This window comes from Ictalurus furcatus, chromosome 3 (assembly GCF_023375685.1).
Source record: "Ictalurus furcatus strain D&B chromosome 3, Billie_1.0, whole genome shotgun sequence".
Taxonomy (NCBI): domain Eukaryota; kingdom Metazoa; phylum Chordata; class Actinopteri; order Siluriformes; family Ictaluridae; genus Ictalurus; species Ictalurus furcatus.
The window spans coordinates 18,524,510-18,538,184 of NC_071257.1; the positions used below are offsets into that span (position 1 = coordinate 18,524,510).

The window sequence follows — 13,675 nt, forward strand, 5'->3', positions numbered from 1 at the left end:
ACAATCAAACAGGTGAATCAGAGATTTAAGACTGTCTGCTTCCTGTGTTGAGTGATATTCACGCATTGACCTAGCCTACATGTAAAATATATGCTCAATTTTATGTGTTTATAATTAATATAATTCTTTGTAAAGCTGTATTGTAGCTTGCTCAACTGTTTTCCAGTCACATTGGTGCAGCTGTCATAGCATTTTGAACGACTGTCGGTTAGGTTTAGGGAGCATTTGTGGTCGGTGTGTGTAAAAACATTTGGTAACCTTCAATCTAAAAAATAGCTGAAAGAGTAATGACGGATAATTTTGTCTTTTGTAGTTTCTGACCTACCGAAACCACAAGCTCAGACTAAGTTAAACAACGTGAAGCATGAACGTGCAGATGAAGTTATCCCTAATCTGTCAGTGGTTTAATTTTCAAAGCCTTACTGCAACCCAAACATGGAGCCTGTTATCAATCTTCAGCAAAATCCCTTTCTGTTTTCTACATGAAATGAGTTCTTTTAAGCAAAATATAGAATTTGCAGTAATATGGAATAAACTGTCAGCCAGAGCAGACACTAAAGAGTAAATAATCTGAAATAATAATGATAAAATGTTTGGAGCCAGTCACAGATCTCTATGTCTATAGCCTGCAGTCATTATTCTAGGACCTACTGGCGCAGTCAAAACAACCAGCGGGAATATGGACATAATAGGCTATGGAAACACTGTGAAATAGTTGATTGACAGGCCCTTCAAAAATATAGAAATAAACAAATAAATGAATTACTAAACGAAAAAACAAACTAACAAATAACAGCAACGCACAAGTGAATAAATGAATGAATAAATAAACAAGCAGGAACCAAACATAAAAACAAATACAGTAAAAAGGCATACAGTAACAAATGCATAAACACATGGGTAAAGAAATACCAAAATAACAAACTATTAATAAATCTATGCATTTTTATAAAATAAATGTACATTTAACAGACACTCTTATCCAGAGTGATTTACAGAAGTGTATAGTAGTGTAGTCACCATCAAAACATCCTCATGCTAATTCACTAGGTCAAAGACTAAAAATACATTAACTCTAGTAATCAATAATTTGTTTATTTGATGAAGCAAATAATGTAAAAGTGGTAAATAAAATAATTATTAATAATGTACCACAATAAAAGATGTGGTCTATAGAATATACAAGAATATATCTAGTGATAATGTACCACAATTTAGTACTCAGAAAATGTTATATTTCTACTACCTATAATATTAATACAAACTAATATCATACTAACCTTGTAGCTTAATTAATCAGCTAAGATTGATGGATAGATAGATAGACATACAGACAGACAGATAGATAGATAGATAGATAGATAGATAGACAGATAGATAGATAGACTGAATGATTGATAGATTGATTGATAGACAGCAATACATGCATATTGCCTTCCAACACAGAATGTAATTTAATCCATGGCCAAATGTATTCTTGTTCTAGGGATCTAGAATGAAACAAATCAAGATAGCATCAACAATTATTGTATCAATGGAAAGACACAATAATACAATATTATTACCTACAGAGAATATTATTATTTTTATTTTAAAAAGATGTTTAAAAATATAATTTATCTGAATACCTTACATGCCAAATAAGTATCAAAATTAAAATCATATTTTCAGAAGAAATGTTAACACTCTGAGGCTTTCATTTGTGTTATTCACTAACACCTGTAAGAATTTAACATCGTTAGAACATTACCTAATCTATTTAGTGAATCCTGAGACTACAACATTCCTATAAGCCTTATTTAAGCTGACTACTGTATATATAGTGTAAACAACATGAAATCCACCAGCTTAGAGAGGAGTGGGTCTGCATACTACAAGTGGATCCAAAAATATAAACAGTTTCACAGTGGATTTGGTTACAGTTTGCATGGCTAAGCGAGCATAGTCACGCAAAGGTATGTTGATTGTGCGCAGGCCTCTTAGATGTATCACTGAATCATTTAAATAAATTATGGCTTCATAAATCTATAGTGCAAATTTCTAGTTTTGCAGTTTTCTTACTTAATATGATACAAAAAGCAATATTGTTTCATCAGACGATTAAAATATATTCTTTTATTTTTGTTCAAACATAAAGATTAACAGCAGGAATAGGTGTTTTGTTTTGTCTGCCACGGGCTTTGGTCTGTATATGCCATATGGTTCTATGAAAGAAATGCTTTCTTATTCTTGCTCTTCATCCTTCCCCCACCAGTTTCTTGTGAAGCTTCAATATTTTTCTGTAAACTTTGCATGTTTTCATGGTTTTTTAACTTGGTGTTTACTCAGCAAGTTTCCTTGAAGTATGTCCCATGTTTTAAATGTGGATAAATAGCTTTGAATGATCAAATATGCTCATAAAGGATTTCTGGGTAATGTCAGTATTTTGGCTCCTTACCAAACAAACCCAAGTGTGAATGATCTGGGACTGTGTTTAGAAATGGACCAAGTTGACTCATTTAAGATGAACCATATGTGAAATAGAGAAGTATTCTGACTTTCGCAATATGATAGCGATGATACTTGTGCTGTGTAAATACCGTGTAAATACTTTCCTCATTCACCCATCTGCATAAAGGGTTATTTATCTTGTTCTAAAGTGTGAAGATGCTGGAACATGCAACAGAATTGAGATTTAACAGAAAATGTGTTGAGTTTGAATGGTAATACTTATTTCTATAAAAAAAAATATCAGTGTGTGTCCATTGCCAGTAGTATTAGAAGGATCAGGTATCTTATGACTGTTACCTTAATCAGTATGAAGTAGTTATTGAAGATAAATGAATGGATGAATGAGTTTTTTTGTTGCTGTTTTTTTTTTTTTTTTTAATGTTGATTTTGGTCACCAAACAACTTTATTAGGCTGCCTGCTACTTAAAGGTGTTTCTCTTTAGAAAGACAGAGCTTTCTGTCATCTTTTGGATGACAGTTTCCATCACTGACTGCTTTACACCCATTTCCTGACAACAAAATACTCTTCCACCTTACAAAAAAAAGTTGCTTCCAGCTGTTGATGAGTTCTGAGAGACCTGGCAGGTCAAGTAGCCTTTGGGATCTGTCCAGTGTGAGGCCTGAACAAGCCCGGTGCTCTTTGAAGCCTCCTCAGTTCAACCTGACCTTAAACTCTACATATGCCTTTGGTTTTCCATTCCCTTTTCCTGTCATAATTAATTTCTGCTTTTTTTGTGTTTGGGCCCAGGTATAAATTTTTAAATCTTCTAGATCTTCTAATACTTTTATACCTTGCATTTATACAACACTGCACTCTGTTAACTCACAACCTAGCCACAGAACATATATTTTTATTTTCCAGGTTGCCTGTTTAGAATTTTCTTACACTGGAGTTTCCACCTTGAGTGAAAAAAATGCATGTATGTATTAGTCATTCATTCATTCATTCATCCATTCATCATCAGTAGTGGAACTGGAGCCAATCCAGAAAATGCTGGACACATGGTGACATGGGTGGGATGCCAGTCCATCGCAGGGTACCATGCAAACATACACACACACACACACACACACACACACACACACACACACACACACACACACACACACACACACACACACACACAGGAAGTGGGAGGAAACCAAAGAACATGGAAGAAAAACACACAGATATGGGTAGAACACAGAAAACTCCACACAGACAGAAACCTGAGCTAGGGATCAAACTGCAGACGCTAGAGCTGTGAGGCTGCAATACTATCCACTGATCCACCATGCCAGCCTTAGATTTTTTTTTCCTCCCACTGAGCCTATATGATAAGTATATCATATATACAGTTTAATAATTGGTAAAAATATTAGTGGGAATTTACAGTGTATAATAAAACTGCATGTATTTCTAGTAGATAAAAAAAATAGGATAAAGGACCTGCAGTCTTATTTGGGTGCACACATTTTTGCTTAAATTTAAATAAAATTATTATGTAATGATTTGTAATTGAATACAATTATAAATAATTATTTTGTCCAGAAAACTGCTTTGTATCAAAAAGTTTTAATAGAACACACAGGAAACACAATGGTTCAGAGTGTAGACACTGCCTAAACACTGCCTAAAAACTCACTGCCTAAAAACACTGCCTAAAAACTGACTGCCTAAACACTGCCAAAAAATTGCCTAAAAACACTGCCTAAAAACTCACCACTTGAACACTGTCTAAAAACTCACCACCTGAACACTGCCTAAAAACCCATTGCCTGAACATTGCCTAAATACTCACCACCTGAACACTGCCTAAAAACTCACTGCTTAAACACTGCCTAAATACTCACTGCCTGAACACTGCCTAAAAACTGACTGCCTAAACACTGCCTAAAAATTGACTGCCTAAACACCGCCTGAACACTGCCTAAAAACTGACTGCCTAAACACAGCCTAAATACTCACCACCTGAACACTGCCTAAAAACTCACTGCCTGAATACTGCCTAAACCCTGCCTAAAAACACTGCCTAAAAACTGACTGCCTAAACACTGCCTAAAAACTCACTGCCTGAACACTGCCTAAATACTCACCACCTAAACTCTGCCTAAATACTCACCACCTGAACACTGCCTAAAAACTCATTGCCTGAACACTGCCTAAATACTCACTGCCTAAACACTGCCTAAATACTCACCGCCTGAACACTGCCTAAAAACTCACTGCCTAAACACTGCCTAAATACTCACCGCCTGAACACTGCCTAAAAACTCACTGCCTAAACACTGCCTAAATACTCACCGCCTGAACACTGCCTAAAAACTCACTGCCTAAACACTGCCTAAATACTCACCACCTGAACACTGCCTAAAAACTCACTGCCTAAATACTCACCGCCTGAACAGTGCCTAAAAACTCACCGCCTAAATACTCACCGCCTGAACATTGCCTAAATACTCACCGCCTGAACACTGCCTAAAAACTGACTGCCTAAACACAGCCTAAATACTCACCACCTGAACACTGCCTAAAAACTCACTGCCTGAATACTGCCTAAACCCTGCCTAAAAACACTGCCTAAAAACTGACTGCCTAAACACTGCCTAAAAACTCACTGCCTGAACACTGCCTAAATACTCACCACCTAAACTCTGCCTAAATACTCACCACCTGAACACTGCCTAAAAACTCATTGCCTGAACACTGCCTAAATACTCACTGCCTAAACACTGCCTAAATACTCACCGCCTGAACACTGCCTAAAAACTCACCGCCTAAACACTGCCTAAATACTCACCGCCTGAACACTGCCTAAAAACTCACTGCCTAAACACTGCCTAAATACTCACCACCTGAACACTGCCTAAAAACTCACTGCCTAAATACTCACCGCCTGAACAGTGCCTAAAAACTCACCGCCTAAATACTCACCGCCTGAACATTGCCTAAATACTCACCGCCTGAACACTGCCTAAAAACTGACTGCCTAAACACTGCCTAAATACTCACCACCTGAACACTGCCTAAAAACTCACTGCCTGAATACTGCCTAAACCCTGCCTAAAAACACTGCCTAAAAACTGACTGCCTAAACACTGCCTAAAAACTCACTGCCTGAACACTGCCTAAATACTCACCACCTAAACTCTGCCTAAATACTCACCACCTGAACACTGCCTAAAAACTCATTGCCTGAACACTGCCTAAATACTCACTGCCTAAACACTGCCTAAATACTCACCGCCTGAACACTGCCTAAAAACTCACTGCCTAAACACTGCCTAAATACTCACCACCTGAACACTGCCTAAAAACTCACTGCCTAAATACTCACCGCCTGAACAGTGCCTAAAAACTCACCGCCTAAATACTCACCGCCTGAACATTGCCTAAATACTCACCGCCTGAACACTGCCTAAAAACTCACTGCCTAAACACTGCCTAAATACTCACCACCTGAACATTGCCTAAAAACTCACTACCTAAACACTGCCTAAATACTCACCACCTGAACACTGCCTAAAAACTCACCGCCTAAATACTCACTGCCTGAACACTGCCTAAATACTTACCGCCTGAACACTGCCTAAAAACTCACTGCCTAAACACTGCTGATTTGCTTCAATAATAAAAATCAAACTCTAGTTTAGTTCAACTGGAACAAAAGTATTTTAAATTATTATTTTATTACTGTAAATATATTTAGGCAAATAATGTTCACATATAGACATTTCACACAATAAAACAATGCTCTGGCAAAAGAATAAAATATTAACAACTCCCAATAATCAGTAAACAAAAAGTTTGCTATTATACAACTTCAGGCACTGACCTTGCCTAAAGACAAACCCAGTAGTGAACCAGGCTGTGTTAACATTGTTTTTGTGCTATGTATCAACAAAGTACTTAAAGATGCTTACTTAAATACCAACATGAAATGACTGGAGGTTATCAGCAAATAAAAACACTTCATATGATTAACAAGTATGTTTGACTGAAAGAATACTTTCAAACATGGATTCATACCATTTCACCTTTTTAACTCTTATGAGCTAGTTACAAAACCAGCAACCAGGAGTCTCTCAGCTCCGATTTGAACATTATAATTAGACAATTTATCTCTTAAAAGCTTATAATCAGAATAAGAGGAAATTGAAAAACATTATATAGAAACAGTATGTACCTTTGCATTCATTATGACAGTTGCATTTCTTGGCTAAATAAGTCCCTACTTGTGAAGGGCTCTTATATGCTTTACAAAAAAAAAAAAAAAAATTAATAATAATAATAATAATAATAATAATAATAAAGAAATAAATGATAACAATTTATTGAACTAAATATTTGATATTTCATCTCAACAGGTTAAAATATATACAAATATATATTTCTATAAATAATATATGTAAAGAAACAGCACACACCAAAACATCTATGATAAACATATGTACACAGAACAATTATGCTCATATCTGTTACAAATAATTTGTTACTCATCAACCTTAATATTCACCAAACGTCTAGCAGCACAAGGGATTGTCTGTACATTTGTTTACACAGTATACTCTATAAGGTAGTGCTGAGTACAGTTCGAAAATAGATTTTTATCGAGCCTGAGATAGACGATAGATAAAGATAAATCAGATGAAATAAAGGCTTACAGTGTTATGGCAGTGTACAATGTGTGTGTCTGTTTGGATAACATGCACAGGTATAGAACCAATAATGTACAGTATGATGAGAGAGAAGCAATAAACAGACTAAATAAAATAAGAGGATATCTTTACTCATTTCCTGAGCTAAACAGACATTAAATATACTTTCTTTTGTCACATTTGTAGTTTAGGTTCTATGTCCAGTTACCAATTTGAAAGAAAAATAATATTACTCTGTGCTAAATTGTTGAACTTTTTAAGGTGACAAGGATTTGCATGTTGTACAGAGAAAATAAAGATCTGCCCAAGTATTTGGCTAAGTATTTATTTAGGGAGTTAACGGTAATGTGGCTAAGTATTTATTTAGGGAGTGAACGGTAATGTTATCTACCACAACATACAGCATCTAGTATCACAACTAGTGTTCTAATATTTTATATCTTTCTTTTATAACTTTTATTTTAGTTAATAATAGTTAATATTAGATTATCCTAAAGGATGACCAGCATTCCAAACACAATGAGACATCTAGACTAAACAAACCCCGGGCACTGGATTGATTTAAGACATCTCTTCTTGACATCCCCCAAAATAGAAGAAACACTACAAAGCAAAGTGACAGCTGGATGCAGAAAAAGGCAGGAGAAAAATCAATGCATTTTCAGAAACAGTGTTGGTCTTGTAGAATGAAAAGAAGGGATATTTGTTGAAAGGTATTCAGTGCAACCCTTGCTTACATGAAGGGCAGTTCCTTTTCAGTTAGACAAGAATCTGAATGTGTATTATCTGCGACAGGCATATGCATTGATATTCTTGATGACATAAAAACCGATGGAGACCGGGGGCATGAGTATTGTTCGTCCTGCTCTGAGTGTCCGTGGTTTCAGCTCAGGGAAAGTGTCACTGTCTAACATTAACAAATGTTCTCCATTCAGCTGCACAGACCTGTAGAGCACAGAGAGAGTGTGGGTCAAAATCACAGCATGACCCATGGTAAGAATAAAGACTCATGACTTACTAATAAATAAATAGATAATAAATTATGACTGACTAATAAATAATGGCAATAGTGAACCAGAAAATATTACTAACAATACAATCAATACAGCAAAACAATCAGTGGAGCAAATAACCCAATCTAGGTAACTGTGCTGTCAGTGCTGCTAACCCTAACTCTGTGATCAGGTTTAAAAAATAATTATAATATAACTTTTGTGTTCCTCCACTTGATGGCGCCACAGTTATACAATGCAACCTACAAACGAAAAGCCATACAATACAAATAATTGATTTATAATTCTGATAACCCTATCTTTGTGTTAATTCTGGTTGTATTTCTTATTCTGCCTTAGGTAATTATTACAATCTGAAAGGCGAAGTAGCATCAAATTTCTTTGCATTTAAACCGAAACCCACTGCTTTTTTGTAGCCAAAAACTAAAAGGTTATTAAACAATAAAATCAGACAATATCTACATAAATAAATAGTATAGAGCATCTTCATGTTCATTAGACTATCAATATATAAGTGTGCAAGCTCCTCAGACAAAAAAAGCAGTTGCATCTGCCAATAGCAACACCTTATTACACAATGTCAGTACATCTGGAGGAATGAAACTTGGGCCATCAGATGCTGAGGTTGCCTTTTGTGCTTTGTGTCCAAGCAGAACTCAACACAGACATTCCCACGTTCCAGTCTGACGGGTGTAGGGTGTATAGGATCAAATATGAGTATGACTTGTTCAGTGAGCATGATGGAACACTGGATACTTCGACTGGACAGCAAAATCACCAAACCTCAATCCCGTAGAAAATCTGGGCGATTATTTGGACTAAAATTAACAAGAAATCACAACATGGTGGTATTCTTACATGACAGAATTGGCAGTGTTATTGGGGGCCGAGAGGAGATCTGGCTCTTCTATAATCTAATTTTTATACAGATACTATATTTAAAAAAAAACAACAAATTACATATGAGTAAAAGTCATACTGTTAAAATAATAAATAAATAAATAAATAAATAAATAAATAATCTCCAGCATTTATTCATTTCATTCATTCACACAATGAAAAACAAGTTCATGCTCATGGCTATTTTTCAGCATGCTGTGATAGGCTATTAACAGATAAGAGATCGGTTTAAAAATCTCGTTCCACCTTGTGATACCACAGATTGAAGTGATCAGGAGGTTGGAATTGTTTTAATCCAGCATGTTGCCTGTGGGCCTGGAATCTCTCTGGAATACACTGCAGGTTGTATGGTGATGCAGTGTGACACAACATGCTTCAGAAGCCATGCCAAAGAGCATTTGTTGTTCTTCACAATCAGACTTTTTGAAGATTTATACTCTCATGTTAAAAGCAGAAAGGATAGGTATGTAAGCACACAGTATGCGGCGCATCACTTAGGACATAGACAGAGGGTTGTTTTTGCATTTCCTTAAGATATGATATAAATTAAATTTAAGTGTCCTAATGGTTCCATATGCCTGAGCTAGAGGAGCTCCTGGCTACAGATGTAAGCATGTGAGTGAGAGAGACTATCCTGACAAGACAAAACTCTGCAAGGCACTTAGCAAAATGGAGCCAAAAGTCTGCTCTTTCTACATTTTTGATAACATACCACAACCACAAGAGAGAAGTGTACATAGGCATTTTTGTATTTGCCTAACTCAGAGATGGAGAGATTATTAAACAGGAAATGGATAACAAACTTAACATAACATAAGCTACACATCACCAATACAGCATGTCTTTCCTGTAGAGAAAAAATATTATAGCAAGTACAATATTTTTGTCTCATATGTGTGTGTATGTACATATATATGTGTGTGTGCGTGTGTGTGCGCGTGTGTGTGTGCGTGTGTGTGTGTGTATGTATATATATATATATATATATATATATATATATATATATATATATATATATATATATACACACACGCATATATGTACATACACACATATGAGACAAAAATATTGTACTTGGTATAATTTTTTTTTTGCATTAATAGTTCTGTACTATTTATTGGTTGAGAATCTGGTTGGATATTATGGTATATATGAAATATATTTATTTGATAACTAGATAGGGGTGTACAGTTAATGTCCAATTTGTTACAATTAGTAGAAAAAGAGTTGTAAAAGCACAGATATCTGATGATAACAATGATATTTAGAAAGTGCATCATGATGTTATTATATCACAATATCCAAAAAGTATATTAATTAATCAATCTGGGCATGACAGAGATTTGCTATTCCAAAAAAAAGTGTACCTTACTGAAATCATATATTTCCATCACATAATAAACATAATAAACACACATTTAGCATTATTTAATCAGCATTATTTGCTGATTATATTATTGCCAGAGGTGCCAATAATTTTTAAATGTCCTGCAAAATCAGTGGTTAAATTCATGGCTCTCAAGCATGTTTATTTAGTATGCTACAGAAAACCCTACTTAACTACAATAACTTAGTTAACACTGTATGTCACTAGCTACATTACAGCCAACATACAGTTGTAACTTTATGACATACTATCTTATAACTTTCTGTTATATAACCTCAAATATTCTTATTCATCCCAAAGTACACCTGTTGCAGGCAGCAATTTTAACAAAAGTAGATGCTCGATTGAAAAGTTAATGATTCATCATATTTGTGAGGAACATTTTCCACTGAGTACATTACATAAATCAGCAGCTAACCAAAAGAGAACATCTGTGAAGTCTAAATGACTAAATAACTGAGAGTGGTCAAGTGTAATGCCACAAAATGAACAGTTGGCTATATGCTTTACAGAGGATTGTAGCATTGGAATGTGTCATGAGTAACTTTATAGCCTCCCTGTATATGTTGCTCACTCAATTTGGACTGGGAGGTACTGATTCAGCTCATATGGACCATGGAGGATTGCAAAAGAGATAAATACCCCCATATATTTTGCCGTTACTTACTACAGAGAACCATGTGTTGCATTACAACTGTGTTAATTAGTATTATGACTACAGGTTTCAAACTCTCACTTTGAATCTAGGTATAAACATTTACAGCATTTGCTCTGAAAGATTTGTGAAGACTGAAAGTACTGACACAGTCCAATAATGGTATATAGCATGTGAGACATTGTGAGAAATGAAAAGAAATTGCCATTCAGCTCTAAAAACAGAACAAATTAGCTAAACATTCTTCATATTTCCTTGACAAATATTATGGTAAATTGTGTATAGCTATTCAACATGGCAACTAATGTTTCAGTAGACGTAATTATTGTTATGTTTTCATAATGAACTCTATGATGGATTACAACGTTAGATATAATTAGTAGTGGGCTTTTGCAATGCTGCAGAATATTCTGTTTAATTTAACTTTGTGTTTTAAATGTGGAAAAGGCATGAGCCAAAAATGCAACCAAAATGTCAGGTTCAGGTTATTTCCTCAACATCTGGTATGGCTGCATTCTCCAATTTTGATTATTTGATCTGAAATCACTTTTTAAAAATTTCATTGCAATTATCACTACAAAATATATTTCTATACTACAGGAATTGCACTTCTATTCCCAAAACAGGAACTAGGTAGGGGTGACTTCCTGGATCCCTGCATCCCACATGAAACTGAGAAAACTGAACCATTTAATCACTCATTAAACTATTACCAGGGACTATACTGTACCAAAGGAAGTAACTTATCACTGCATGGTCAGTTTGTTTTCAGTTTCAATAAGCCAAGACAAAGTTATTACACTAATCCAATTTTATGGTCAATTTTGATGGCAATGTTTTTTTCTTGGCTTCAAGGTAGTCCTAGAAATCATTTTCAGTATTTCCTGGACATTTACAGCATAGTAAGTGAAAGCATGTTTCAAATGCAATTTATCTTTTTTTTTCCACTTTCATTTTGTTCCCCTTGGTAAATCTACAGAAATTGATGTAGAGTTTCCATCTGTCAGACCCATTGCCGTTCATAATAAATGAGAGCAACCATATTCACTCCATTCAGTTTCTGTAAGCGTTGAGTTAATACTAAATATATTACACTATATGGGACACAACTAAATATATAATGGGTATATGACATAAACACAATCAAATATAATCAAACATAATGCCTCACAGAGTAAAAACCACAATTAGATTTGACAAAAGATATATTAATTTATTTTCCACTAAGCTCACAAGTAAAATTTGTAATTTGTAATTTCCGTTTTAATAGCATGATATTAACCAACAGTACACATAACCCTGCAGTATGTTAGTAATATTATTAAACATATTATTATAAATAAATGTTGCATAAAAGCTTTACGAAGAACTCTAACAAAATCAACATTAGACCCTACTTACATCTAAATATATTTGCTTTTGAAAATGAAAAAAATAATGGTATAATAAGATACGGTCCCCTTTTTTCCCCTTTCATTTTATTATTCAAGATTAGCAAGTGATCTTAATTAAATGTTTGTTATGAACGCAGAAACATCCTCATAATCCATATTTGGATAGACTATATCTGTGTTGTTGTAACCCAGGTCCATCTCTTCCTCTTTTGCCTTGCTATTTAGTGTGTTAGGGCAATGGTGGTGAAAGGGGATCAGCCATTGGTGCAGAAATGCAATATTTTGTCAGAAAACAATTAGCTCAGCTCTATGTTTCTAGGATATCCTTACTGACCACAGAGCGAGAGATATACAATATCACAACTAAGCTAAACTGTTTGGTGAATAAACAGGGGATCTTGTGATCTCCCTAGGTCATCCCAGTCATTGGTTATTTATATGTGAATGAACTCATAACCCAAGATTATCTGACGACAAGCTAATAAACAGAATTTTCAAGCTTAATCCATTTTCTACAGTTTCTCCTAACAAGATTGACATTCAGTATAATACATTTAAAACCACACATCACATAGTCTACTGTGCTCATAAATGCATACACAGGATTTCCATGAGTTTTACAGGTATGCAAGTAAATGTTAATGCACTTACTTTGAGTGAAGACCATCAGCTCCAAAGGGTTGTAACAGGTATTGATGAACTGTTTTATTTCGTAATGTCCCAGCCAGCTTTATTTTCTTTCTCGACCGATGCAGGTTGATAATATAGATTGTTATGGAGCCTCTGACATAATTGTGACTGCAGGGGATGACAACACAGAAGTAGACTAAGTGATGAAAAAAACATGCAGTGTCTTTAAACAATTACTTCTCCCCATAACAAAGCCAAAACAAAGCCTCTAAACATTTACCTTATTTTAATGGGCCAACATATAATTCATACACAACTGTTCTTCTCATACAATCTACTATAATAATTGTTGTCAATATTTGACTGTACTTTCGACTTTAACATGTACAAAACTCTGATGCAGCCAGAAAGACAAAGCTGTTTGAAGAACTGCATAATGCAGATATGATCTGCTCTGCTTTATTCAGACCTTAAACCTGTCTTTAATTTTGAGTATACAACCACATCAAAAGTGTTTATACATCGGTAGAAGAGACCCTTACAAGGCAAGAAAAGAGGATGCTGTTTT

The 13,675-nt window shown here is 35.0% G+C and overlaps 1 protein-coding gene across 1 annotated transcript in view; it reads right to left on the reverse strand.

Annotated features, from left to right (window-relative positions):
• Positions 1-3,956: 3,956 nt before the first annotated feature.
• The window catches only part of hpse2 (heparanase 2), a 56,143-nt gene continuing 46,424 nt past the window's right edge, over positions 3,957-13,675 (reverse strand). The window contains exons 11-12 of the mRNA XM_053621229.1: positions 13,129-13,275; positions 3,957-8,073 (exon numbers count right to left, since the gene is read on the reverse strand). Of these exons, the coding sequence (XP_053477204.1) occupies positions 7,911-8,073; positions 13,129-13,275 (310 nt within the window). The 3' untranslated portion in view covers positions 3,957-7,910. The remainder of the gene's footprint in view (positions 8,074-13,128; positions 13,276-13,675) is intronic.